The sequence below is a fragment of the Pseudonaja textilis genome, chromosome 12, assembly GCF_049901715.1.
Source record: "Pseudonaja textilis isolate UNSWEBS1 chromosome 12, rPseTex1.2, whole genome shotgun sequence".
NCBI lineage: Eukaryota > Metazoa > Chordata > Lepidosauria > Squamata > Elapidae > Pseudonaja > Pseudonaja textilis.
Window position 1 is genome coordinate 11065462 of NC_142001.1, and position 27966 is coordinate 11093427.

Genomic DNA, 27966 nt, shown 5'->3' on the forward strand with positions numbered 1-27966 from the left:
TTTTTGAATCATATTTTATTGCTACTTGTTAAATTTTCCCTGTAATGGATTCAACTGAATGTTTCTATTGCACATTTGTTTCAATTTTTTTTTTTTTTTGGCATCCTCAAAAGCATGGGATTGAACACATGGTCATCCATGCTCTCTTCTGCTTATCCCTGTTAGTTACAAAGGTAGTTATTTGAGGGCGGTACCCCTCCTTGGTGGTGCTTGGGTGCAGTGGTAGAACAAACACTTATGTGACTGAGGCAAAAAATAAAAACACTCCTAGTTTAACAGGACGTCCAACATCAGTTCAAACTTCTCTGCCCTCTGCCAAAAAGATGAGTGAAAGAGTAAATCTCATTCATGCAGAAGTTTGAAGGGTACCTCTTAGCACAAGTGGAAAAGAAAAACCAGGAAAATGTGTTGGCATTAAAACACAGCTCTTAACATTCATGGCATTATGGCTTTTACCTAGAATGTGTTCTTAGTATCCCTGTTTAAAACCTTGTTGACAGCGGAAGAGGAGTATTCTTGGGACCGTCCCCTGCTGCTAACATCTGCAAATAAATGGAAATACAGAACAAAGAAAGGGGCAAGCTGCATCCGTAGATGCTTTTCTGAGGAGGTTTGCAGCTGGAACGGCTGGACTCGCGTCCTGGCAGTAACAGGCGATGGTGCGGCTCCAAGAAGGTTGCGTATTGGGCAGAAGCGTAGAGTGAAGGGAAGAGGCTGGATCTTTTTATTGTCCTCAACATGCCGCCGTGAGTTGGCCTAAATGGTGCTGCCAGCTCAATACACCCAAGAAACTGGCACCCATTGTGGGGAGCTGCACGCCTGGTCGAAAGCCGCCTGCAGCTGTTCCAGGCTCTCTTCCACACCGTTGTTCACCAGCACCAAATTGAAGTAATGGGCGTATCTGTTCTGGATGGCCTCTGTATCCTTCTGAAGTTGCTGCAAGCCTTCTATCTGTAGAGAAAGAAAAATACAAAGGTGAGGCCACGACATGCAGGCGTTTTGCTTACAAGTACTGTGAAGAAACGATGCTCGGCTTAAAAAAAAAACATCTGTGGGCCATAATAAGCCAACTCTCCTCTTGCTCTTCTATCTACTGATGCATTTCAGGCTGATTTTTTTAAAAATATATAACAAATAGTCCTTGACTTAACAGCTGTAATGGCAGAAACAGGAAAAGGTGGGCTGGTTGCCAGGTGTCCAAAATATAGTCACATGATGTGCGTGGCCATCAAGATTTTGCAATCGGGGTATAATACCTTTTGGGGGGAGAAGGTGGGGGTCTGTTACAACTTCTAATAGTCATTATATGTTCAGTTGGAAGCCAAGGATTACCTGCCATTGATTTGAAAAAAAACCCAAAAAACTCAAGGTTTCAACTTTTATAATCATCCGCGTGTGTGTCTTTTATTCCACTAAGCCACAGTCGACAAAATCTTCCAAAAATCACAACAACTAAGAGGTTTTAGGTTATATAACCAGGAATTGCTGAAATTCAGGTAGCTGCATCTTCACTGGTGTGGATAACGCATCCATGGAGGAAGGATTGAGTAAAAAGCTATGCTCAAGAGAGCCATGTGTTAAGGAAGGAGAGTTCTTCATTTAACTCAGAAGAGCACTTATAATTTCACATAAAGGCCCCACCGCTAGATACCTGATCAGCTTGCTTTGGAGGAACAACGAACACCACGAAAGGAGAAAAGTCAGCAGTGTGGATGATTTTCAGTGTCTGTCAAAAGGAAGAGAGAGAGAGTAAATTTCTGCCTTAAATCAAAAAGACCGCCCATTTCCCTGACTTATTTCAGGTCTGCCTATTTACATTTCAAGGTTTGGGTTGCTGTAGCACAAATGGACATAGATAAGGTTAATCTCCATTCTTGTTTTAAGTGATGGTTGCTCTATTCTTGGTTCTGGCCTCTTAGAAATGTCTACCTGAATAGAGATTGCAGAGTTGGAGATAGTATAAAGGAAAAGTGGGATCTTCCATTGGCAGATACATACTCAATTTGCTTTCCAGTGCCAATTGCTCTCCTGCACATCTATTTCCCAAGATGTTTTGGATCACTTTCCGTGTCATTTCCCAATTGATGGAAAGATCTACTTCTATCATACGTCAAAGAAGACTCAACCATCCAGGCCACAGGTGTCTAAAAGTTGAATCATGGCAACGGGACCAAACTTTATTCATTCTAAGAAATTCCATTGCTTGATGAAGTTGCTTGGATAAGCAACGAAACTTCTCAGATGAACAAAGTTTGGCTCGCTTGCCATGATTCAACCTTCAGACACCTACTTCCATCTTTTTTTTTTCTTGGTTCTGATGTGTCTTAATACAGTCCCCTTGTTTCTGCTCCCTGAATGTTTATGGAATTTACACTCTTGCCCTCTTTCCTTTCTCTTAGTGCAATACATAGAAGGAGGCTGACAAGTTTAACCTGCTGAGTAAACGAATGGCCGGCTCCTTCCCTACCTGAGGCTCAATGTCCAGGATTGCAATTTTGCCCTGTTGATGGATCTTGTGCAAAGTTTCAAATTTGGTGCCAAACATATAGCCCTGGTAACTTCCAAACTCCAGGAACTCGTTAGCAGAGATAGCTTTTGTCATGTCTTCTGTGGTGACGAAGTGATAGTTCTTCCCATCCTCTTCATTCTTCTTTTGGGGTCGAGTGGTATCTGCGAAAATCAGTGCAGTGTAACAATATTGCAGGAAGTGACTCACCGTAGAATCAGCCTAAATTTGGAGGGTGCAGTTCAGTGGATAGTAGCATCTACATGGAAGATGGTGAACCCAAGAAGTCTTTATATTTGTAAGACTGGGTCCAAGAGAACTTGGGAAACCTGTGACAAAAAATCTGGGGGACAGGCTGGGAATACCAGTTCAACTAAGCTTGACAACTAATTGCTGGACATGTTGAATTTGGGTAGGGTGAATATGAATATCCAAAAATCTTTGGAGGTAGTAGCTACCAGGCTTTCTCCACCACCCCAACCAAGTTTTTTTTTTCTAGATGAGAAAAAGACAGACTTCCAGACTTTTAAGTAGTTTAGAAGTGGAGAAGCAATTGTACAGTCCAGAAATAGAAGGAAGAGTGAGAAAGAAATTCAAAATAACTCCACCTTGATTATGTTCAGTATCGGACTAGACAAAAAGAAACCTGAACAGAATAATAGAATGACAAGAGTTGGAAGGGACTTTCTGGTCCAATACCCAAGCAAGAGACCCTATGCCATTCCAGACAATGGCGTAGGTCTAGGAGATCCTATACCAATTGAGACTTTCAGGATTCTGCCAACGTACCTTATAACAAAACAGTACTATTCTTGGAATCCCTGGAGGATTTGTTTCTTGATCAGGCCTACCACCAAAGTCTGGCATCAATCTTGAAAACCTTTGAGGTTTCCTCTGTCCCAATTTACACTAAGCTAAATCAAAATGGAAATACTTTTGAGTTTCTTTCTTACACTTCTATCGCTGGAATAGATCATCTCTTCACCAAGTCAAAGGCATGTGGATTTCATGAATAAATAAAGAAATCCCCTCCTTAATGGTTCTCCCATAGCTTCCTCAAGGGAGCCTCTAAATTATGGCCTGTTTAATTGGCAATGCAAATCAAGAGTTGTATAGGTGTAATGGCTTGAGGAGCTCTGCGAGCAGAACTGTGGGATAAAACATTCCAACTTAAAATAGGCATCTTTCAAACATGGCAACTTTCAGGTGTGTGGACTTCAACTCCCAGAATTCCCCAGCTGGTTCTGTTAGCTGCGGAATTCTGAGAGTTGAAGTCCACACAAGTTGCTAATCTTGAAAAACAGTAATCTAGTGTCTCCTCCCAAAGAGACATATTGAGTAGGATTCATGTAGGCAGACATACATGGAACAGGATATCCAAACTTCTCTGGGTATTTGTTGAGCAGCATGTTCTTAATGTGGCTTCGTCCAACACCACTTGCCCCTGATCCAAAAGAAAAAAAAAATAAGTTAGGCATCACAAAGGGAATTATTTTTATCTGTTTTCCATCTCATTGGCAGGAAGTTGCTGTTAGTTTCAAGCAACTTTACTCTCAGTGAAAAGTCTTTAAGGACTGAAATATCATCCACCTTGGGTTTAAGTGCGAAATTTCTATATTTTTAATATACTAATCGCTAGCATGAGACCAGATAAAATGTATGTTTTTTCTGATACTTAACTTGGTTATTTAAAACATCAAAACTCTAGGAATTCAATGGATTTAATGTTTGAAGAAGCAGAGCGACCTCATTACCTATAAGCACCAAAGTTTTCCTCTTAAAAGCTGGTAGCTGGACCACCTCTTCATAAGATACTACATCAAGCTGGTCGAAAACTAAAAGGAAAATGAGAAATAATTTAGACGAATTCCAGAAGACCACAAATCCCACAAATATCCTACAGTTGTGTTATGGTGTGATCTCTTTTAATGTTCTGGAGAACTTTGGTGATTGGAAACTTCAGTCCGTGTGCAAATTTATATGCTTTATCCAAAACCACAAATTCTGTTGTTTTTTTTCCTGCTGGAAAAGTTGTGGTTGTGAATCACCGACTTCTTTTCTGACTTGGATCAGCAAAGCGGGATTTTGCAACAATGGAATTTTTGACACACTAACCTAAAAATGAATGGGTTTGCTGCTTTGGGAATGGCCAACAGATTTTGAGTATAAAAAACAATTAAGGGCAGTCTCTGGCACCGAGAGTTCAGAAAGCAACAGAAAACAGGATGCTGGAGACAAGACCAGGATGAACTAATTGGAAAAACCGGTGAACCAGAAGGAATTGTGATGTGCAGGAACACGTTGCATTGTTTCCTTTTGGTTGTTTCTTTGCTCTGATTGCAGAACTGGATTTGAAAATTGTCTTTCAAGGGAGAAGACAGTTTTTGATGGTGGGGCTGAGGAAGAAAAAAATGGGTTGGACCACAACAACACTCCTAGGAACATGGCAGGTGAAAGGAAGGGTTTATTATTATTTTAGTGGCTGGGGAATTCTAGAAATTGAAGTCCAAATGTCTTTAAAAAGTTTCCAAGGTCGAGAAACACTGGCATAGAGATCTAGTCTACTCTGGAAGAACTCCAGTGCAAGTTCTTCATCTCAAGAGAAGTCATTCCTTCACAGAGCCAACATGCAGTCCTGGTGGAGCATTTGGCATTCTTGACTCAGTGCCATAGATGGCCAAGGGACACATGTGAGTATCCCATTTTTCACTGTATGGCCTTCCAATCTGCTGCCCCATAGCCTTCTATGCTTCTACTTATCCCAGCTGAAGGCATGTGAACAGAATTCCGTTCACAGAGGCTCTTTGGAGCAGGCTGACAGAGAGTGACAAGATGTATACATGAAGACGTATGCATGTACACAAACCAATGGTCCAAAACATGTTTCTGATGTTTTCCAAGTGTCTAGTCTTCCCAATCCCAATCTCACAATGGCTTCTTGGTAAAACTCTCTTGGTAAGATTGGAGTTAAATTATCTGTTTCAATGTCTTACCGGTTAATATTTCAGTTTTAACCACAACAACACAAGAGCACACAACAAATATAAACTAAAGGTAAACCACTCCAAACTTGATTGCCGGAAGTACGATTTCAGCAACAGAGTGGTCAATGCCTGGAACTCACTACCTGACTCTGTTGTCACCTGCTCAAACCCCCACTCCTTTACCCTCAAATTAACCTCTATTGACCCCACCCCCATTCCTAAGAGGTCTGTAAGGGGTGTGCATAAGCGCACAATCGTGCCTACTGCTCCTGTCCTATTGTCCCCAATTATTAGTACCTATTTCTTGTATTTAAACTTATGCTTATTCTTATGTCTATTGTAAGCATTTGACAAAATTAAATAAATAAAACCAATATGTAACAGCTGCTCTACCCATCATCCAGCACAAAGGTTGCCTCCATACGAAGGGATTAAAAGTAGGTTGTGGTTAACTTTCTTGTGCGAATCCCGCTCTCAACATCCTGAACTAGACTAGCAGGTTAAACTAGCCCAGGTATATTGGCTTGGCCCCAGAAATATTGTGCAAACACAGCCACAAAGAGTATTAGGACCTGGTGCTGAGTGGCACCCATCAGAACACCTGAAGTTGTGACTTACTTGAGCTGTGCTTTGCCAAATACTTGTCTTTGCACTTTTTCTTCTTTCCAAAGGGTGTGCAGCTCTGGCCTTCGGACTGATTCTCTTGGGTTGTGCTGGCAACACGCCTGCAGGGAGGTTGCAGCGACAACGGTCAATCTTCAGAAGAAATGGCCTTTCTTTCATCTACTACCTGAATCCCATCTCTGTCATTCTCAAAGGGCTTGGAAGGAAGGAGGTGGTGGCTTTCTAACTGTTGGTTTCATCAAGGGATTGGACTCTGTGCCATGGCTGCTGGAAGGCCTCCAAATAAGGACCAAGCTGAGTATATCAAGTACAAAAGAGGGAGCTCAAGAACTGGGGTTCAGCCTGGGGTGGCCCTGGGTATCCACCTACCAAGCTTCAGCAGGTAGTTGGCAGAGACCAATGAACCTTCTCCCGTTGGGCTGCCAAAATGTGATCTCACTCTTAATCTGTGACATCATTTAACATGCCTTCAACAACTGCAATATTCTTACTTCACATTTAAAAGCCTTTTAGGGAAGACCTTCAAGAATTAAACCCAATTACTGCTGTTGACGATGGGATGAACGCACCCATTAAGAGTGATGCCAAGCAATTTTTACGGGGAGGGAATTGACAGAATTCAAAGTCAATTTCAGCCATGCTGGTCAGCCTGGCCTCCATTTCTCTAGAGGGATCAGTTTGCTTATAAAGCTAATAAATTGAGAGCTAATAATTGGTATAGTCATTAAAGCACCAGGCTAGAAACCAAGAGACCATGAGTCCTACTCTCAACTTAGGCACAAAACCAGCTAGGTGACCTGGGGCCAGTCACTCTCTCTCTCTCTCAATCCTAGAAAGCAGGCAACGGCAAACCACTTCTGAAAAACCTTGCCCAAAAAACCTGCATAGACTAGTCCAGGCAGTTGCCAAGAATCAAGACTTGAGTTGAAGACATAATAAATAAATAATAAGCAAGCAGGAAGTACCATTCTTGGAGCTCCAGAGATGGAATAAGCCCTGCTGAGCCATTGGAAGAACCTTCTATCCGGCCTTGCCACCAATTACTATCATCTTTATTTATAATCTCAATTACATCTCCGGTTTGGAACTTCAGACCAGCTTCTTTGCAAGGGATGAGGTTGTCCTTCTGCGGGTCGTAGTTAAATTGGGCTCTGACAAACATCTATTTGAGAGAGGAGCAATCAAGAAAACTGTGTTAGCCCATCCACTTTATTTTGATCTCATAAATAGCATTAATTTGAATATAAAAGACGACAGCTATACAAATTCAAGTTATGAAGGAAAATATGGCAGGGAGAGATCTTCGTGACAACCACTGTGTTTCCTTTTAATGTTTGTAGAAGGTTCAGAAGATGATGATCCACATTTAGATACAAATCAAACTTTGATCTGGCTGGCTGGTTGGGGAATTCTGAAAGTTGAAGTCCACAAATATGGAAGTTTCCAAGGTTGAGAAACATGGACTTAGAAGCAATAAGGAGAACCTGATCTACTCTGGAAAAACTTCAATACAAGTTCTTCATACCATCTCAAGAGAAGCCCTTCCTTCCTTCCTTCCTTCCTTCCTTCCTTCCTTCCTTCCTTCCTTCCTTCCTTCCTTCCCTCCCTCCCCTTCCTTCCTTCCTTCCTTCCTTCCTTCCTTCCTTCCTTCCTTCCTTCCTTCCTTCCTTCCTTCCTTCCTTCCTTCCTTCCTTCCTTCCTTCCACCAATATTATTCAACTCTGTATTTCCATGCATCTTTGTCTATCTATTTCTACCAACTTGTTTCGCGGGACAATTAACTCTTTCCAGAAACCCAGGAGGAAATGACCAACAACCTCTAACTGTGTTAAAGAGGCAGCCGTATTTCTTACTCTAACACCTGCCACAATATGCAATGATGTGTGACAATTTCCTCTTTTCTTTCCCCAACCGGCTTGCTTTTTGTATTTTGCGTTGCCCTACAGGCTGTAAACCTAACAATGATATCTGTCTTGTTATTGTCACTCTCAAGCCATCCTTGTCGCCTTACCAGTTGAAAAGCAGGTTATAAATACTTATCAATAAACAGACAAAAATAAAAGCAGCATTGCAGTCATTCTGCCAGAAAGTTGACTCCCTGACATGAGCTGTCACTAGATCACAAGCTAGCAAAAGCTTCCCGTGGTCAATTTTTATTGGCTTTGCAGCAGTCAAAAATTGGAAGAGGTCCACTAGGAGGGAAAAATAGATAAAGGGGGTGAGAAATGGAATCTAGAGTTTGGGGGTTCTTGGGAAACACTGAGGCCTTAAATAGCGCGGATCAATTCTGCAGTGGTTTCCTGAGCAGTTTCTCCTTGGTGCTGCCAGCAAAGATTTCAAGATACCAGCTCTCTTGTTCTTAAGTGGAATGACTAGAGAATTATTCCCTTCTGCAGAGCCTCGTTGCACATTAATCAGCCTTTTTTATCCTGCTGCTTTCTTTTTTCTCTTTTAAATCATTAATCTGTGTGGATTACTTGCTTTCCTGGACATGCTACAGGGCTCTGAACTTTGCTTGACTTTGCTTTAAAGAAGGAACAAGCTACTTCAGAACAGACAAAAACAACAACAACTGGTAGTCCAAGAATTTGGGGGCTTTTGTTTCTCGTAACAACCCCTAGTTCTTTGTGCATTGTGCTGCTGTAAAGTGCAAAGCAGTAATACATATATGTAGAAAAATAGAAATAAAAGTGGGGGGGAAGTCCACAGTTATTTTCCCACCAGAGAAATCCTACACCAGGATTTTTCAACCATGGCCAACTTTCAGATATGTGGACTTCAGCTCCCAGAATTCCCCAGCCATATTCCTTCTTTGTGAAGAGGCAGGAGTAGAATTTGGCTGAGCAGAGCAAGCAAAGATACATCCATGTTACGTACCAGCAGGGGTGGGCTGCTGGGGGTTCGCAGGGGTTCGAGAGAGCCCCTCGCTAAGATTCTGTGCAGTTTGGAGAATGCCCAAATCCCACTCCGGGCTGGCCTCTCCCCTCCCCTGCCCCTCCCCTCCCAGGAGTTCCCCACATGGCCCATTTTGGATGCAGGTAAATGCAGGGCGCGCACGGACAGGAGGGTGAAAAAAATTGGCCTCCCGGAAGTTCAGGAAGTCCAGAAATGGGCCTGTTTCCGGCTTCCAAAGAGCCTCCGGAGCCCGGGGAAGGCAAAAATGCCCCCCCCCCCACCGTGGTGCAGGAGGCTGACTAGGCCACACCCACCATGGCCACGCCCACCCAGCAACCAGGCAGAAAACCCCTTGCTAAAATTTTTGAAGCCCAGCCCTGCGTACGAGGGGCAAAATCCATTCTTTTTTTAAAAAAAAATGATTTTAAAAAAAAAACCACATCAAATTTGTGAATTATAAATGTTCTACCTACCTGGAGGGGCAGAATACGGTTCTGTTGGTTGGGAATGATCTTTAGGGTGACGGTTCCCTTGGTTTCTTTCTAGAGTTTTGAAAGGAAAGAGAAAGAAAACATCCTTTAGATCAAGGAATGGTTTCCAGACCAACCATGGAATAAAATTTCCAAGTCTTCCTTCTTCGGTCCCCCAAAATGCAAACACGGATGAGACACTTCTGAAATTCTACAAGCTGTAGGAGATACCAGGCTGAGGCTGAGGGTGGGGTCAAATGCACCATCAGTTTGGAATCTCTACATTCTCATAACAGACAAGCCTTTTTTGAAGTCCGTTGACTCTTATCTGGCACCAATTCGCCCTGACTGTTAGTAGATCAGATTCTTGTGTATAAGTAGCGTGAAATAAACTCGTAGTGATTTTGAACCCTATCCTGGCTTCTTGAACCTGACAAAAGCATTTCAAAAGATATATGTTGTCCTGGAAGTCTGGGAAATAATGAACTTACAAGCTTAACCAGGCAGAGGATCTAATCTTCAACCATACCTAGCAGTATTTCTCCTGCAAAGCGTGCTGAAGTTCAAAGCTCAAAGCTAAGCTGACCCCAAAGAGACATAGAAGGTGGAAAGGAAGTCGGGCTCACAAGTAACACCGAGTAGTAGAGTGGTTTGGTGGTGTCAGGCTTACCATGGTGAGTAAACTCACGTCTTGTGGCTTAACATTAGGTGTGAATTCTACCTAACTCCTTATGCATGAATTCCATCTAATTTTCAAACCATAATTAAAAAATCATGGATTGGCATACGATTCTCAAACCTCGATTCTCAAACTTACTGGAATTGTGGATCATTAAATAAATTTCAAGACCATCCAATTAATGTCTTCATGTCTTCAAGAATATATTTTTCAATGAAGACGGTAAGAGTTGCATCTGGATATTGCTTCTCATAACCTCCTTTTTAAAATAATTGCTTAAGACTAAACATGTACCTCAAAAGACCTGGCTTATGTCCGATGACTTCTCCCCCAGTTTTGGGAACTGTAAGGTAAAGGTTCATCTTGCACCTACATGCTCGTCATTTCTGGCTCTAGGGGGCAGTGCTCATCTCTGTTACAAAGTGCTGTCCGAAGACGTCTCCGTGGTCATGTGACCAGCATGACTAAATGCCGAAGGTGCATGGAACGCTGTTTACCTTCCCACCAAAGTGGTCCCTATTTTTCTACTTGCATTTTTTTTACATGCTTTCGAATTGCTAGGTTGGCAGAAGCTGGGACAAGTAACAGGAGCTCACTCCGTTATGCAGCCCTTGGGATTCGAACCACCAAACTGCCAACCTTTCTGATCAACAAGCTCAGCATCTTAGCCCGAGCCACCATGTCCCTTTGGGGACTGTAATCACCCCCGATTTCTGTTCCCCAGGGAAAGCTTAGATCCACTCTGCCTTCCTCTGACCCCAAACCTACCAAGATCTTCTGCAACTGGTCTACAGAATGGTTGGCCACACTCTTCCCATTGATCTCGAGGATCTCATCGCCCACGTGAAGGAAACCTGCCAAGAGAGGACACACAGAACGGCGAAGCGTCAGAGCAAGATAAGGCACGGTTGCAAGAAAGCCAAGAATGAGACAACAGCAGCTGTATAGCCTGAAAAATGGCTCACCCTCTACCCTATAAGTGGGACGGGTAGACCCTCTTTTAACACCCCTTAAAAACTAACTCAAATGTTAAGGGCAGAAACGCTGGAAATCAGGAAACAAAACTGTCGAAGAAAGAAAGGGCCCAACAAGCTTCAGAATTAAAAATGGGAAACAGTTTTCCTCTCTCCGTCCAAACAGCAGGAAAGAAATGAGGAATCGTAGTCCTACATTGATATGGCAAGTTACAAGCTGACTTGAAAAGCTGTGGTGGCCCACTGGTTAGAATGCAGTATTGCAGGCTGACTCTGCCCATTGCCAGCAGTTCAATTCTCACCAGGCTCAAGGTTGACTCAGCCTTCCATCCTTACGAAGTGGGACCCAGATTGTCGGGGGCGATAGGCTGACTCTGTAAACTGCTTAGAGAGGGCTGCAAAGCACTGCGAAGCGGTATATAAGTCTAAGTGCTATTGCTATATAAGAGCCGTAGTGGCACAAGTGCTATGAATGTAGTATTGCAGGCTAACTTTGCCCACAACCAGGAGTTCAGTTCGGACTTGCTCAAGGTTGGTCTCAGCCTTTTATCTGCCCAAGGTCAGTAAAATGAGGGCCCAGATTGTTGGGGGCAACATACTGACTCTGTAAACTGCTTAGAGAGTTATATACCACTCTGAAGTGGTATATAAGTCTAAGTGCTATTGCTATAGTTAACTCTGCCCACAGCCAGGAGTTCGATCCTGACTGGCTCAACATTGACTCAGCTTTCCATCCTTCCGAGGTGGAAAAACGGTCATAAATCACGTTTTTTCAGTGCTATTGTAACTTCAGATGGTCTCTAAGTGAACTGTTATAAGTCAAGGACTACCTGTATTTTCCCAGCTCAGCTTCTATTTACCTTGCCTGTGAATCATGCCCCCATGAAGGATCCTGGCCACCATGCAGCTTTTCTTCTCGTTGAGCTTCAGAGTGATACCCTGGAAAAGACAAGGAGTTTAGAATAGAATGGATTGGAATACAGAATAGAATAGAACGGAATGGAATAAGAATAGAATAGAATGGAATAAGAATAGGATGGAATGGGATGGGACGGGACGGAACAGAACAGAACAGAACAGCCTAGCATAGCATAGCATAGCATAGAATGAGAAGAGAAAAGAGGAAGAGAAGAGAAGGAGAAGAGAGAATAGAACAGAACAGAAAATAGAATACAATACAATAATAAGAGAACAGAACAGGGAACAGAAAATAGAATAGAAAATAGAATAGAATACAATAGCAGAATAGAATAGAATTAGGAATAGAATAGAATAGAAAGAACAGAAAGAATAGAATAGAATAGAATAGAATAGAATAGAATAGAATAGAATAGAATAGAATAGAATAGAATTAGAACAGCAGTGGCAGCAATAGCAATAGACTTAGACTTATATACCACTTCACAGTACTTTTATAGCCCTGTCTAAGCAGTTTACAGAGTCAGCCTATTGCCCCCAACAATCTGGGTCCTCGTTTGACCCACCTCGGAAGGAGGGAAGGCTGAGTCAACCTTGAGCCTGGTGGGATTTGAACTGCCAAATTGCAGGCGGCTGGCAGTCAGCAGAAGTAGCCTGCAGTACTGCACTCTAACCACTGTGCCACCACGGCTCACTTAACACTCAATCATCCAGGCCAAAGGTATCTAAAAAGGACAAATCGTTATCACTAGTTCAAGGCAGTGATTTTTCCCAGCAGCTGAAATGTCCCAAAATAAGTCTTCCCTCCCCCCCCCAACCCGCATCTTTTCCCACCAGCTCACCATGGGCTCCTCCGTGATCTTCTCAAACTGGATTAGACGTATCTTCCGCATCTCCTGGCCGTTGGCATGGGCGAGGCTACCGTTCTTGGCTGAGCCGTTGGTGTAAATGTCCTCGGTTATTGCATTCACTGGGCAAGACACTGTCTGTAGGAACAAGAAGAGAGGCTGGACTTAGCAGAGACCCCAGCTAGAAGCTTCCGGTGAAGAGGCCTCTAAGACAAGCCTCTTCTTTCTAATTCCAACCTTGGACCCATGCTAAGCCTACGGGCACAGCTGTTGATTCCAGAATGCAGGCAGTCCTTAAGCTGTGACCCACAAGAAGGACCCCAGTTCATTGTTGAGCAAGGCGTTCGTTAATTGAGTCAGGCCTGATTGTGTGTTTTTGGTCCAGGTTGTTAAGTGAAACAGTTCAGTTGTTAAATGAATCATGTGGCCACTAAGCAAATTCAGCTTCCCTCATTGCCTTTCTTTCTTTCTTTCTTTCTTTCTTTCTTTCTTTCTTTCTTTCTTTCTTTCTTTCTTTCTTTCTTTCTTTTTCTTTTATTTCTTTCCTTCCTTCCTACCTGCTTTTCCTTCCTCCCTTCCTCTTTCTTTCTCTTTCTTTAATGTAATAATAACAAAATAATAAGTTCATATTTTTTTTAATTTTAGAATTTCTTCCTTCCTTTCCTTCCTTTCTTTCTCTCCCTCCCTCCCTCCCTCTCTTCTTTCTTTCTTTCTTTCTTTCTTTCTTTCTTTCTTTCTTTCTTTCTTTCTTTCTTTCTTTCTTTCTTTCTTTCTTTCTTTCTTTCACCAGTGATCTAAGGTCTCCTGTTAAGGCAAGGGGTTGGACTAGAAGACCTCCAAGGTCCTTTCCAATTCTATTATTCTGTCAAATTCCATTAAATTCAATCTGGTCAAATTCTCAGAAATGATTTTGTTTACTAAATAATAATAATAAATTATATGCCACCTGACTTTCAACAGCTGGGTGATTTCCAGTCATTGGCTTTCCATTTCCTCTTCCTTTCTTGTTTGTAGTTTTAATGTTATCTACCTTTATAATCTTCTTAATGATGATCATGTAGTTTATCAGTACAAAAGGTTAATCTGATACGAGTATTATTATTATTTTTAGTTCACTGGAAGGACCTGTTTGCGATCGCTATTATTTATTTCATTTAATGAAGTGCAACAATATGTGAAACAAAACAAAGATAATTAAGATAAGTTAAGCTCAGGTATGTTCCTGATGCTTGAAATAGCACACAATAAGACCTCTGGGTGGTTTCATCTACAGGTAGTCCTTGACTTATAACCATTCATTTAGCGACTATTTAAAGTGACAATGGCACTGAAAAAATGACTTATGACCATTTTCCATATGATCAAAATTCAGATGCTTGGCAACTGACTCATATTTATGACAATTGATCCCCCTTTGCGATCTTCTGACAATTGGGGAAGCCAGATTTGCTTAACAACCGAGTTACTGATTTAACAGTTGCAGTGATTCACTTAACAACTGTGGCAAGAAAGGTCATAAAATGAGACAACACTCACTTATTGTCTTTCTCGCTCAGTAATAGAAATGGTAAATTCAGGACTGCTTGTAATTTGCTGGGTCCCCAGGTCACAAAACCTACGCTAAAATAATGCGGTCTTCAGTTTGGGCTCTCAAAAAATGTTATCCAGCCCTGTGTGAAATCATTTACAGTCCACCAGGCGATCGTTCTAATTGTGGGATATTTTTGGCTAAAACAGATGCGCTGCTTTCATCAAAGAAAGCTCAAATTGTCACTTGGCGTCCGGCGTATCGGCAGACAAGAGACTCAATCTATACGATCAACACAGCGGCTAAAGCAGAGCAATTTAATTATGCCTCTCTTGGATTGCAGGCTGTTTTGTTTCCAGGCTGAGCACGGAGCATCTAGAGAAGCTGGTATTTTGGTTTCTTTGTAATAACATATTCCATCTCGGTTGCGAAAGAGAGGGAGGGAGGCAGAGAGAGAAATACAAAGAGGGAGAGAGAGAAAGAGGGAGGGAGAAAGACAGAGAGGGAGAGAGAGAGGGAGGGGAGGGGGCAGAGGGAGACAGACAAAGACACACACAGAGAGACATACACACAGAAAGACACACACAGAGAGACAGAAAAAAGAGAGAGGGAGAGAGAGAGAGAAAAAAGGGGGGGGAGGGAGAGAAATGGAGAGAAAAAAAAGAGAGAGAGACTTAGAGAGACACAAACACACAGAGAGAAAGACGGAGAAGGAGAGGGGGAGAAAGAGAGATAGGGAGGGAGCGAGAGAGAGAAAGAGAGAGGGAGAAAAAGAGAGAGGGAGAGGGAGAGAGAGACACACAGAGAGAAAAAAGACAGAGAGGGAGAGAGAGAAAGAGAGGGGGGAGAGAGAGAGACAGAGATGGAGAGAGAGAGAGAGAGAGAGAGAGAAGAGGTGAGCAAATTGCAAAGAGAATGAGGTCTCACACCTGCCCTATTCAGTGAACCACTGAACAGAAAGATACTCTGAATTGTTTAGCAACCATACATGCCTCGATATCGAAAGTATTTAAGAACTGAGGGTTGGTTACAGGAGGCATGAGATCCAGTTTGTGCAGGATCAAACATGGTTTTTCTAACATTGGATTTCCAATCCCTATGAATGCGTCCTGCAAGGACCAACGAGGCTTTTTCAACAAGGGAGAAATTATCACGGTCGAGGGGAGAGACTTGAGGGCCACTCAAGACATCTCTAAAGATTGACGTGTCCCCTTAGCATGATCAAAAAAAAAAAAGACATGATCGATCTGACTGCAGCTGGGATGGTGCAATCCACTCTCTACCTGTTTTCAGGTGTGTCACGCATAAATTACATAACAATCCTGTTTCAGGCCTGGTTGAAGCCATCTGGAGATAAGATGGTTGATCTTTCATCTCCCTTTCCTTTCCCCAGGATTAGTCGGTTATTAACACATTAACATACACGCACACACACAATCCCAAAACACCCCCTAATTCTGATCCTTCCATACGTACATTAACTCTTCTCCGGGAAAAGCAGAAAAGGAAACGATAACATTGCTTGTTTAAGATGGGGAAATAACAGATAAAAGAAGGGACAGTTAAAATCATTCTTGGCCAAGCATCAGAAATCTTCCTTTTCACCCAAGGTTCCCCTTAGCTGATTTTAAAAAAAGAGAGAGAGAATGACTGAGATAGATGAGGTCCAAGCAGTGGTGGAATTCAACCAGTTCGCACCAGTTCAACTTTCTGAGCAGTTTGGCGAACTGGTTGTTGGAAGAAATAATTAAGGCAGAGAACCGGGTGTTAAATTATTTGAATCCCACCACTGGGTCCGAGCCACAAGAACTGGACAATGTGGCAGTCATTCAGATGGGAAATGTATGAGATTCCTGAAATCCAGAACTTATTAGCGGTGGAAGTTTAAAACAGCAAAGGCAAGATTGGAAGGCGAGGGAAGAAACCTCCGCTGTGTTGCAATACTTTATTGGCTCAATGTTCGTCTTCCCCTTGTCTTCTCTAGCCAAGACATTGACATCAACCCTGGCCTGAGTTTAAAGTGCCTGTCAGGAAAGCTGATACAGCTCAACCTCATCCCTTATCTCATCGCCTTTCCTTGACGCAGCCGTTGACAAAGCTGCGGCCCAGATCTCTAAGCTCAGCAAAGATTTCCCAGGAACACAACACATTCTATCTACCAGCCCAAAGGTTAAGTCAGGATGTTCCCGTTTTCTCCCAACCAGGTTATTCCCCAATGCTTGGAGCAAGAGAAGAAAAACAACCACCTCCTCCAAGTAAGAGGAATCACCGGGGAACCCTGGACCTGGGAGCCCCTCATATTTGGATATTGTAGGCCACCCGAAGTACAGGTTACGCTAGGACTAAAGAAACAGTGGATTTGCAGATGGGATTGTACTATAACTCCCAGTTCTCCATGCTTAAGGTAAAGCTTCTCCTCGCATATATGTGCAAGGGGCTGTGCTCATCTCTGTTACAAAGTGTAGACATCTCCGTGGTCATGTGGCCGGCATGACTAAACACTGAAGGTGCATGGAACGCTGTTACCTTCCCACCAAAGGGGTCCCTATTTTTCTACTTGCATTTTTTTTTTACATGCTTTCGAACAAGTAACGGGAGCTCACTCCATTACATGGCGCTAGGGATTCGAACCACCGAACTGCCGAACTTTCTGATTGACAAGCTCAGCGTCTTAGCCACTGAGCCATCATCTCCCTTTTTCTCCCAGCTTAGCCATGCTTTTTAGAACCTGGAAGCTATGGGGTTTGGTGGCCTCTAGAAGTCCAGATGTTCTCTGCTTTTTTAGAGTACAAGGCTAGAAATCCCAGCTGATTTCAGGTATCCAGGCATTGACTTGCACCCATCCAGAATGGTGGATATCTCATAATGTCCTCGTGTGGCCAATGCAACACGGGGGTTTGAAGACCTGTGGAAATCTACAGCGTTAAGCCGTTTTCCAGATTTAGTAGCTGCCTCCAGGCAAGACTATACCCTAGTCAGTGCATGTACAAATCATCTTGCCTGGCGTGAGAGACCAGGTGGTCAAAGAAATTAATGATAGTGATGATATCAGCCGGTTTTCTGGAGCTGGCCTGAGTATAGTGGCCATCAAACCCGCTTGAGCAAGGAGATGATAAAGATATCCAATCTAAAACAGACTGCTAGGTTTTTGTGTGCCTTGACGGCAGTGAAAACCATCAGCTACAAGACTAGTGTCCAACTATTTACAAAGTCTGCACTACTATTACTGTTACAATTAATCTTCTCATCACTCCTTATCACCCATCCCCTCTCACTTGTGACTGTATGACTGTAACCTTGTCGCTTGTATCCTAATGATTTATACTGACTATTTCCGAGTATGATTTGACTGCTTATTGTACCCTATGACTATCATTAAGTGTTGTACCTGATTATTCTTTTCTTTTATGTACACTGAGAGCATTTGCACCAACACAAATTCCTTGTGTGTCCAATCCCACTTGGCCAATAAAGAATTCTATTCTATTCTATTCTATTCTATTCTATTCTATGCTATGCTATGCTATGCTATGCTATGCTATGCTATGCTATGCTATGCTATGCTATGCTACTCTACTCTACTCTACTCTACTCTACTCTACTCTATTATTCTATTCTATTCTATTCTATTCTATTCTATTCTATTCTATTCTATTCTATTCTATTCTATTCTATTCTATTCTATTCTATTCTATTCTACTCTATTCTATTCTATTCTATTCTATTCTATTCTATTCTATTCTATTCTATTCTTATTCCATTCCATTCTTATTCCATTCCATTCCATTCTTTTTGTATAGCCAATTTTCCACCGTGGGAACAGGCTGCTAGACTAGATGGACAAGGGGTCCAACCCAGAAAGGACTGCTTATGTTTTTATGGGTTTCCCCACTCCAGAATTCTCAACCAACACAACTCAGATAACACATCCTGGGGGTTTTGGTCCCAGCAAATCTACATGTTATCAAACCTTTAACTTCCTGATTTGAAATTCTGAGTTCTCAGCTTCTCATTCTTACTTTCGGTATCACAAATGCTTGAAGTTCAGCATCAGAGAGACATATTTTTAGAGAGTTCATGACCCCAAATGGGTTTACAATACTAGCAGTGCGGAACTTAAGAAATGTGTGTGTTCACAGCCTGTGAATCTGGCACTTTTAGGGTCTGGGATAACCCTTGCTCAATATCGAAACCAGGGGAAAATCCAGTTCAAATTAAATCTCCTTTCTGCTGTAACCTCTATTCTCCAAATCAGCTACAGCAAAAAGAAGATTTATATATAGATTTCAGAATAGAGCTGGAAGGGACCTTGTAAGGTCTTCTAGTCCAACCCCCTGCTCAAGCAGGAAACCCTATACCATTTCAGACAGATGGCTGTCCAGTGTCTTCTTAAAAACCTCCAGTGATGGAGCATCCACAACTTCTTGTGGCATGCTGTTCCACTGGTTGATTGTCCTCACTGTTAGGAAGTTTATCCTTGATTGAACTCAACCAGCCTTTGGATGACCCAAATCTTCATAGGATCCTTCAAGAAAGGTGGAATTCAAGCAAAATAAACCCATTAACAAAACATGCAGTGTCCAAATAAATAAACCATAATAAGACTTAATATGATGACCTGGGCCAACCTAAAAGCATTAAAGCAGTGATGGATTCCCACAATAGAGGCACTCCCAATTTACTCTCTTTCAACCAAGTCCAACATGTGGTGTGGATCCAACCCATAAGTATCATTTCCTAGAACACTCTCACAACCCTTCTATCTCCTCCATTAATTAAGAGCATCTTAATTTAGGGGGCCGGAGGCTAAAATGTACAAAGACTGGTTACAGGAATTGGATTAGTCTAATGAAAAGAAGGACTGGGGGAGACACGACAGCAGCCTTACAGTTTTTGAGTGGCTCCTCCCAAGATGAAGGGGTCAAACTATTTTCCAAAGGACCAAAAAGCTAAGACAAGAAACAACGGATGGAAACTAATCAAGGAAGGAAGCAACCTGGAATTAAGGAGAAACTTCCGAACAGTGAGGGCAATTAACCAGTGGAACAGCTTGCCACCAGAAGTTGTAGCTGCTTCATGACTGGAGATTTTTAAGAAAGGATTGGACAATCAATTGCCTGAAATGGCATAGGGCCATGATGGCAAACCTATGATAAAACGGGCTCATTTTTCGGCCTGCAAAGCCTGCAGAGGCTTCCCTCAAGCCTCTGGCAGGCCGAAAAAGGCCTCAAATGGGCCGAAAATCAGCTGAGAGGCACAGTGCAGGTAAGTTGGTGGCGGGGAGGAAATCACGCACACATGTGCAGGGGCGGGGGCGGGGGCCCCACGCACATTGCCTTCTGGGTGCTGGCACGCATAAGCGCGTGCGCCATTTTTGACACAGGAGCCCCAAAAGGTTAGCCACCGCTGGCATAGGGTCTCCTCCTGGAGCAGCAGGTTGGAATAGAAGACCTCCAAGGTCCCTTCCAATTCTATTATTCTATGTTCTGTTTTACAGGGTGTGTCTGGTGGAAAAGAATGCGACTGATATGGAATTTTTGAAAAAACCAAAACAAGGTAACTCTGAATTTGGGATTCCTCCAGTAAGAGAATCCTTGCGCCTCACAGCTCCGCTGTCTGGACACCCCTTCCTATCCAGGAACTGAATGTCACTGTGGCAATTTGGCAGAATGCCCTCTTTTATTGCTAAGGTAGGGTACAACATGGCCTGGTATGATGCCATTAAGTTCTCCTTGCACACAGCGTTCTTCTGGGAGGGGGAAAAAAATATCCACAATCAAGAAGCCAAAAATAATACTGAATTTAGGTGCTTCAAGGAAGAAAACCTGGCTTGAAAACAGACTGGGAGATGAAGTTGGCCACCTTCCCAGCTGTGCTGCATTACAAGTACCTTTGCGCCCGTGTGGGGAGTGGATTCTGGGGATTGTATCCCCAGGACCATGTAAACGTTACTTAACTTTATTAAAAAAAAAGAGCTTTGAAAGATAAAAACAATGGGTTGCTTTTTTTTCTCCATGCAAGCACAAATACCCATGCAACCCACCTACACAACTCACAAGAGGTGCGTTACACAATGAAAAGTGGTGTGCTAATAGGTTCAAATATTAACAAAGCCGTTCATTTCCAAGTCATTAGTTCCTCTTAAAAGCCACCTTCTGCATCTGGAGGTCACGTGGAACTAGATTTTACCACAGCCACCCCTAATCCGGTGCTCTCCCAGTGCAGAGAAGTACAGTTCCCATCATCCCCGGCACCCCTTCGTCTTCTCCAAAAATGCGCATTGGGAAATTTTTGGTAAAGGTTTTCTGTTGCTTGACAGCTGTTTGGAAATGAACAGAGAGCTTGCTTGACGTATTTATGTCAAAGGTGATTTCAATTTTAAAGGGCATTACATTAATTTTACATGCTGTATAAAAAAATGTGTGAGAAGAAAGTATATTCACCACGGGAAACATCTAAAACGTAGAACTTGATTCAGGGTGGAAAAAAAGTTAAAAGACTTCAGTGGTATACTTTGAAACGTTTTAGCCAAAAGTAATGTCAATATTTTACCATAACATTTGCAAACGTTTAAAGAGATGATAATCAATAACAAATGTACATGCACTTCCTTTTAAGTTACTGAAGAACGTTACACAAAAGGAAAATAAACCATGTAATGTCCATAATAAGACATTAACAAGAGTTGCAACATCCATAACGTTCTTCCTAAGGTTGGTGTAAGTTTAGTTTCAGAGTTCGGGCTTCTCCCTGGTATATTATATTTTGGCTTTACACTTTTATTAGCAATGAAATCCTTTTAAATTCTACCGTTTCACTCACCTGGCGTTCACTCACGCATTTTCCAAAACAATATCAGTGGTAAAACAGGAAATTTTTCAACCAAACAATAGAGCAGGGAACTTTTTCCAACAGAAAATACTGCATCTCATTTTATCACCAACTGCAATTGCCAAAACAGGTTCAAATTCACTTCCCATGGATGTTCCACTCCAATTTGTGCTGTTTCCCGCTCCCGTCTCAGCTGCTGTATTCAGATCTGGGCATCACATTTTAAGAGGCATCTAGACAACTATGAACAGCTGTAAAGAGAATTTATTAGGGGCCTGGAAACTAACTGTAAGAGTAATTTAATGGTGGAAATAATTCGTAAGGAATGACTCATCTTGCTGATTATTTTCAAGCGAAGGCTGAATAGCTAGCTTGCCTCAGTTGTCTGCTTTAATCCGTGCCTAATAGGGAACTGATAGATGTCAAGGACCCTTTTGATTCTGATTCCATAATCCAATCAACAGCATTTCAAAACCTGCAAACATTCAGCGATTACAGTATCATGCCCTACAATGATATCACAACTTATAAAGGTAGCATCCCACCCACAATCTGACAAGCACTGAATTGAGCAGAAAGCTAATCTCAGGTTTTTGTTAGGAGGTGCCAGGAAATTCTCAAGACCCTGACAAGCCCAGGGAAGCTTCAAAGGAAAACTGCAAACTCAAAGTCCTCCCCATTCCCTCCCCCAAGTTTCCAAGTCACATGAAGAAAGATCAAAGCTACTGGTTGGCTTTAATTCAAAGAAACAAAAATTGGGAGTTGCCCAAACCCAATCTAGATACCCCAACAATTCTCTGTTGCATATTATTTTAGCTTACAGATAATCAGAGTTGGAAGGGACCTTGTAGGTCATCTAGTCCAAACCTGCACCCAAGCAGAAGACCTTACACCATTTCTGCCATTTCTGTCCAGTGTCATCTTGAAAGCCTCAAGTGATGAAGCTCCCACAACTTCCAAAGGCGACTTCTGTTCCATTGATTGATTGTTCTTGCTGTAAGAAAATTTCTCCTTATTTCCAGGTTGAATCTCTCCTTGTTCATCCATTCCCTGTCTGGCCTTCAGGTGCTTTGATAAATAGCTTGACCCCTTCCTCTCTGTGGCAGCCCCTCAAATATTGGAAGACTGCTCTCCTGTCTCCCCTAGTCCTTCTCTTCCCTAGATTAGCCATGCTCAGTCCCTACAACTGTTCGTCATATGTTTTAGCCTCCTGTCCCCTAATCATCCTGGTTACTCTTTTCTGCATTCTTTCCAGAGTCTCAATATCCTTTTTATAATGTGATGACCAAAACTGGAAGCAGTACTCTAGGTATGTTCTTATTAAGGCTTCATACAGTGGTTTTAGTACCTCCCTTGATCTTGACTGTATCCTACTGTTGCGTTGAATATCTCCACTCTGGGATGACTAGGAGATGCAGGCAGAAGTTTTGATTGGAAGGCTACCAGACCTGAATGGGAGAAAGCATGCTTGGGTATAATCATTGGGTCCCCAGTGCTCTCTGAGTTTGCTGGTTTCCTTGCAGACGTTTCATTACCAAACTAGGTAACGCCATCAGTGCAGTCCCAAGGACCCTAACAGCTTAAATAGTCTGGAAATAGTCTATCAGTATCAGTACCTGGATACCTGAGACCAGCTGGGATTTCTAGTCTTGTACTCAAAAAAAGTAGGGAGCAGACGGTCTTCTAGAGGCCACCAAACTCCATAGCTTCCAGGTTCTAAAAAGCATGGCTAAAGCATGGAGAAAAAAAGGGATGCGGTGGCTCAGTGGCTAAGACGCTGAGCTTGTCGATCAGAAAGGTCGGCCGTTCAGCGGTTCGAATCCCTAGCACTGCCTAATGGAGTGAGCTCCCGTTACTTGTCTCAGCTTCTGCCAACCTAGCAGTTCGACAGCATGTAAAAAATGCAGGTAAAAAAATAGGGACCCCTTTGGTGGGAAGGGAACCAGCGTTCCGTGCACCTTTGGCCTTTAGTCATGCCAACCACATGACCACAGAGACGTCTTCGGACAGCGCTTTGCTCTTCGACTTTGTAATGGAGGTGAGCACCACCCCCTAGAGCCGGAAACAACCAGCACATAGGGTGCGAAGGGAACCTTTACCTTTACCTATCAGGTGTAATCCAAGCAAGACAGAGTGGCTATTAATTCAAAAGACAGTTAATGCCAGAATTATACCAACTTTAAGCCAGTTCTAACTCTCGATGGGGGTTGGGCTTTTCCTGAAGGGCAACCTCACAATCTGGAAGGTTACCTGGAACTCACAGAAGATCAAAAGGAGGCCATGCCCTGGAACACCTTCACCCTACTTCAACCTTTCCTGGGACATGAAGGAGTGACTATAGTTACTTGCAGGGTTGTCACCTCTTGAATGGATTACTGTAATCCACTCTATGGGGGTGGGGGGGACATACAACAGAGCATTACTCTGTTGGAAGGGACCGTGGAGGTCTTCTAGTCCAACCCCTTGCTCAAACGGGATACCATTCCAGGCAAATGGCTCTCCAGTCTCTTCTTGAAAAGCTCCAGCGACGGAGGACCTGCAACTTCTGAAGGGAACCCGTTCCGACGATTCTTAAAACATATTATTTCAACAAATATTTCAGATGAGGAGGAGGAGGAGGAGGAGGCCTCTATCTAATTGACCCAACATCTAATATATATATATAAATGAAAAGAAAACCAAAATCAGTCAGCAGGTTAGCCCAAATATTACACTAGTCTTCAAATCCCTTTGTTAACCATCTGTTATTGTATTTAACACGTAGAATGTGTGCGTGTGCGTGTGTGTGTGTGTGTGTGTGTGTGTGTGTGTGTGTGTGTGTGTTCTTCATCCCTGCATTGTGTTCTTTACCTAGAACATTTACTCTTAGGAAGAAAAGGACGTGCCTATTTCCAAAACAAGCACAGGGCCACGGCTGCCCATCATTTCTTTTTTAAAAACTTGTGAAGTCTTTCCATTTTACTCTTGTTTTTCTTTTTTAAAAGCCTTTTTATTCCCTCTATTACTTCTCATAATTACTCCATCTCTTCTATTATTATTATTATTATTATTATTATTATTATTATTATAAAAAACATGTTCCTCTTTTAGGGGAAACAATAAGGGGAAAGATATCCTTAAAAAAAATTATTATTAATATTTTTAAAAAGACAATCCAGAGATGTCAAAAGCAGCGAGTCAGGTAGAGAAACAGTTTCACTCAAATTAATCTATTTCCACATTCCTTTTCTTGGCAGCTGAATCCGCCTCAGCTCAGCCACTTCCAGTTCAAACCAGATGAAACTTTGCTGCAAAACCCGAGAATCAGTTTCCTCCTTGGCAGGCACCCAATCTTCCCCCCCCCCCGCTCCCTCTCTCTCTCCCACACACACACACACTGCCCAAGCACCGTGGCAATGTGGCCAATCCCAAAAGTGTCTCGCTTCAATTCTTATCTCTTTCCTGCCTCTAATGATCTTGCTTCTTATGCAATCCAAGGAACAGAGTGGCAGTCAGGAGAAAAGGCTAAGAATTCTCTCCTCTACCTGATCTCTCTCTCTCTTTTCTCTCTTCCTCCTCCCTCCCTCTCTCTCTCCTTCTCTCTTTTCTCTCTTCCTCCCTCCCTCTCCCTCCGCCTCTCTTTTTCTCTAACCCCTCTTTCTCTCTCCATTCATCTTCCTCTCTCTTCCTCCTTCCCTCTCTCTCTCTTTTTCTCTCCATCCCTCCCTCTCTTCTTCCCTCTCTTTTCTCCTTCCTTCCTTCCTCCCTCTCTCTCCCTCCCTCCCTTTCTCTCTCTCTCTCTCCCTCTTTCCCTTTCTCTCCCTCTCCTTCCCTCTCTCTTTCTCTCTCTGTCTCCCTTCCTCTCTCTCTTCCTCCTCCCTCCCTCTCTCTCTCCTTCTCTCTTTTCTCTCTTCCTCCCTCTCTCTCCCTCCGCCTCTCTTTTTCTCTAACCCCTCTTTCTCTTTCCATTCAACTTCCTCTCTCTTCCTCTTTCCCTCTCTCTCTTTCTCTCTCCCTCTCTTCTTCCCTCTCTCTCTTCCTCCTTCCTTCCTTCCTCCCTCCCTGTCCCCCTGTCCCTCCCTCCCTCCTTCTCTCTCTCTCTCCCTCTTTCCCTTCCTCTCCCTCTCCTTCCCTCTCTCTTTCTCTCTCTGTCTCCCTTCCTCTCTCTCTTCCTCCTCCCTCCCTCCCTCTCTCCCCCTTTCTCCTTCCATCTCACACTCCCTCTTTCCCTTCCTCTCCCTCTCCTTCCCTCTCTCTTTCTCTCTCTGTCTCCCTTCCTCTCTCTCTTCCTCCTCCCTCCCTCCCTCTCTCCCTCCATCTCCCTCTCCTTCCCTCATAAGTCGAGGACTACCTGTGTGACTGGCTCAGGAATTCAAAAGTGCACACATCTTAAAGTTGCCAAAGTTGAGAAACACTAATTAGGATATAAGGAGATCAGTCCCCAATGAAGGAACATTTAGTGCTGTCGTAACAAAAGAAGCAAAAGTCCAGCGTCTAAAATTACATAATTTCACCACCACTGGGGTGGAGTGGAGTCCAGTATAGCCCATTTCTACCATTGTTTAAGCAAAGGCAAAGTACAGGAAACAGCGCTGTGCAACCCAGACAGGGGTTACCGGTGCATCATGCATTTCCACCGTGAGGTTGCACACACTACAGTAGGCAGCTGGTTGACGGTTTGTTTTCACATCTCCCGTCCTTCATAATAATCTTTGCATGGGGAGGCGGGGTGTTGTCAGACCATAAAATAAGGCCAAAGGTCAAGAGAACCCTGTTTGTTGGAGGCTTAATGTCAGCGAGGCTTCAGGAAGTGAAACATATTCTTCTTGTTGTTGTCTACCTGTCTGGCTACAATGTCAGTCTGCATTTTGCTCATAAACATCATATTTTGCAGGGCTCACCTTTCCCACAGAATGTGAGTCCTTAAAAGTCGATCCAGATTTCAACTCCTAACGATTTCTACTTTTGGGGGGGGAAAACTGGGGGAATCTTCCTCCCACCCACTTTCAATTGGACATAGCAGTAAACCGGATCACTTTTTCCCACCCGGTAGCTGGCTGGGGGAAAAAAACCACACACATCTGGCCAGAGGTTCAATCCCCCTAAAATCTCTTTGCCATCGCAGCTTAACCCAATAGGTCACGTCATTTTATTTTGGTGCATTTTATTTTGCTGCTTTGCAATGAGCTTTCTGAGTGGTCTCGCAGAACAAATAACAGGGTTGGAAGAGACCAGAGAGAACCATTCCAGAGAGAACCATTGGGGTGGAAAATGGAAAACGCTGGTCAAATAATACCAGCCTTCCCTGTGAAAGTTGAGGATGATTCCAAGTGAACTTTTCGGTTTGCTGCTTGCAAACCCCTTGGAATTTTGGGGGAGAAGTTTCCCCACCAGACTGCCTACATATTAGAACTATGTTGTGGTGGAGAAAGAGAATTTATTCACAGATGGTAAAATAAACTAAGTCCACAGTCTGTTTTAAGGTTCACCAACATCCATTTGGAAATGCCAGATTAATACCACAGCTCATGACTTTGGGCCAAGGCTCCAAATACCATATAATTATCCAAGAAGCCCAGTCCGGCCTCACATCCTGCAAACCGTCTCCTCCTGTAGGTTTCCCACCATTCAACCCACCCAACCCCCAAGCATTTTTTCCGCCACCCCCAGCCAGAATAAAGGCAGAGAAGCCCTTGACTCCAGAACTAGCTAGTCAATTTTGGCTGAAGATGAAGAAACCCCCGAACTGAGCTAGCCTCTTGGAGAAGGTTGCCCAGGGGGACGGAGCGGTGAAGTAAGGTTCCCCCCACCCCCCCCAGCCCAGCTGGGAGCTCCCTCCAGACGTTTCCCCCCAGAGGGTAGGAGGGTTGTTGTTTTTCACTCCCGCGAATCCGTTTCTGACTTCCTCGCGACGCGTCATGCTCCAGGGCTTTTTGAAGCGCCTTGCCTAAACGGAGGTCCCCAAACGCCCCCTGTAAACTAACAGGCCAACGGGGTCCAAGACCCTGGAGAACCCAACTCAACTCAAGTCAACCCAACCCAACCCAACCCAACTCAACCCAACCGGGCCTGGCTTGGCTTGGCGAGAAAGCGTCCCCTTCTTCGCCCCTACGCAAGGTGCGGCCAAGTGCCTTCGGCTACCCGCCCCTCTCACCTCGACCCTGGGCTTGCTCTGCAGCAGGTGCTCCAGGTAGAGGTCCGAAAGCGCCGTCCTCATGCTGCTGCTGCTGTTGTCCCCGCTCCGCTCGGATTTCAGCGTCATGGTGCAACGGGGGATGGGTGCTGGCGAGGGCGCACGGCGCTTGGCTGGGGCCCCCGGGCGAGAGGCGATCTTCTCCGGCGCTTCCCTGCGCTCTTCAGCCGGCCGAGGCGAAAAGGACCGAGCAGCCGGCAGGCGTCGGGAAGGGAACCGAGGAAGGAGGGCTGGGAGAGCTGTGGGCCCGCCCGCCCGCCCGCTCAGCCGCCGGGAGGGGCCAAACGGGAGGGATTCCCCCCCCCCCCGTCCCCGCCCGGCTCCGCTGCGGCCGCTCCTTTCGCGATTCGGTTCAACCACAGGGCATCGGGCAGAGGCGCAACCGCGCGCCAGCATCAGAGGCTGGGTCCGCCCGGGGTGGGGGGGCTCCCTCTTGCCGCTATCTCTCCTCGCCTCCTTCCCCACCCGGGTGCAGGCCTTGCTTGCAAAGCAGAGGGAGCCCCCGCACGAAGTGTGTGTGTGTGTGTGTGTGTGTGT

At 43.9% G+C, this 27966-nt stretch overlaps 1 protein-coding gene across 1 annotated transcript; it reads right to left on the reverse strand.

The window, feature by feature from the left end:
* On the reverse strand, window positions 1–27608 carry MPP1 (MAGUK p55 scaffold protein 1). Its single transcript, XM_026702994.2, has 12 exons — window positions 27391–27608; window positions 12893–13036; window positions 11993–12071; window positions 10927–11012; window positions 9483–9551; window positions 7080–7276; window positions 6109–6215; window positions 4261–4341; window positions 3870–3950; window positions 2468–2670; window positions 1652–1726; window positions 1–951 (listed from the first exon to the last, which is right to left on the reverse strand). The coding sequence occupies exons 1-12, from the start codon at window positions 27496–27498 to the stop codon at window positions 775–777; spliced, it is 1407 nt and encodes a 468-aa protein (XP_026558779.1). The 5' UTR covers window positions 27499–27608; the 3' UTR covers window positions 1–774.
* Between the last annotated feature and the right edge of the window lie 358 nt (window positions 27609–27966).

What these genes read in the sequence shown, in the direction of transcription:
- MPP1 (XM_026702994.2), bottom strand. Translation starts at nt 27,498, where the DNA reads ATGACGCTGAAATCCGAGCGGAGCGGGGACAACAGCAGCAGCAGCATG. An exon ending in AGAGCAAGCCCAGGGTCGAG is followed by an intron (nt 13,037 to 27,390) that starts GTGAGAGGGGCG and finishes TTGTTCCTACAG; the next exon opens with ACAGTGTCTTGCCCAGTGAA. An exon ending in GTTTGGATATCCTGTTCCAT is followed by an intron (nt 2,671 to 3,869) that starts GTATGTCTGCCT and finishes TGATTTTCGCAG; the next exon opens with ATACCACTCGACCCCAAAAG.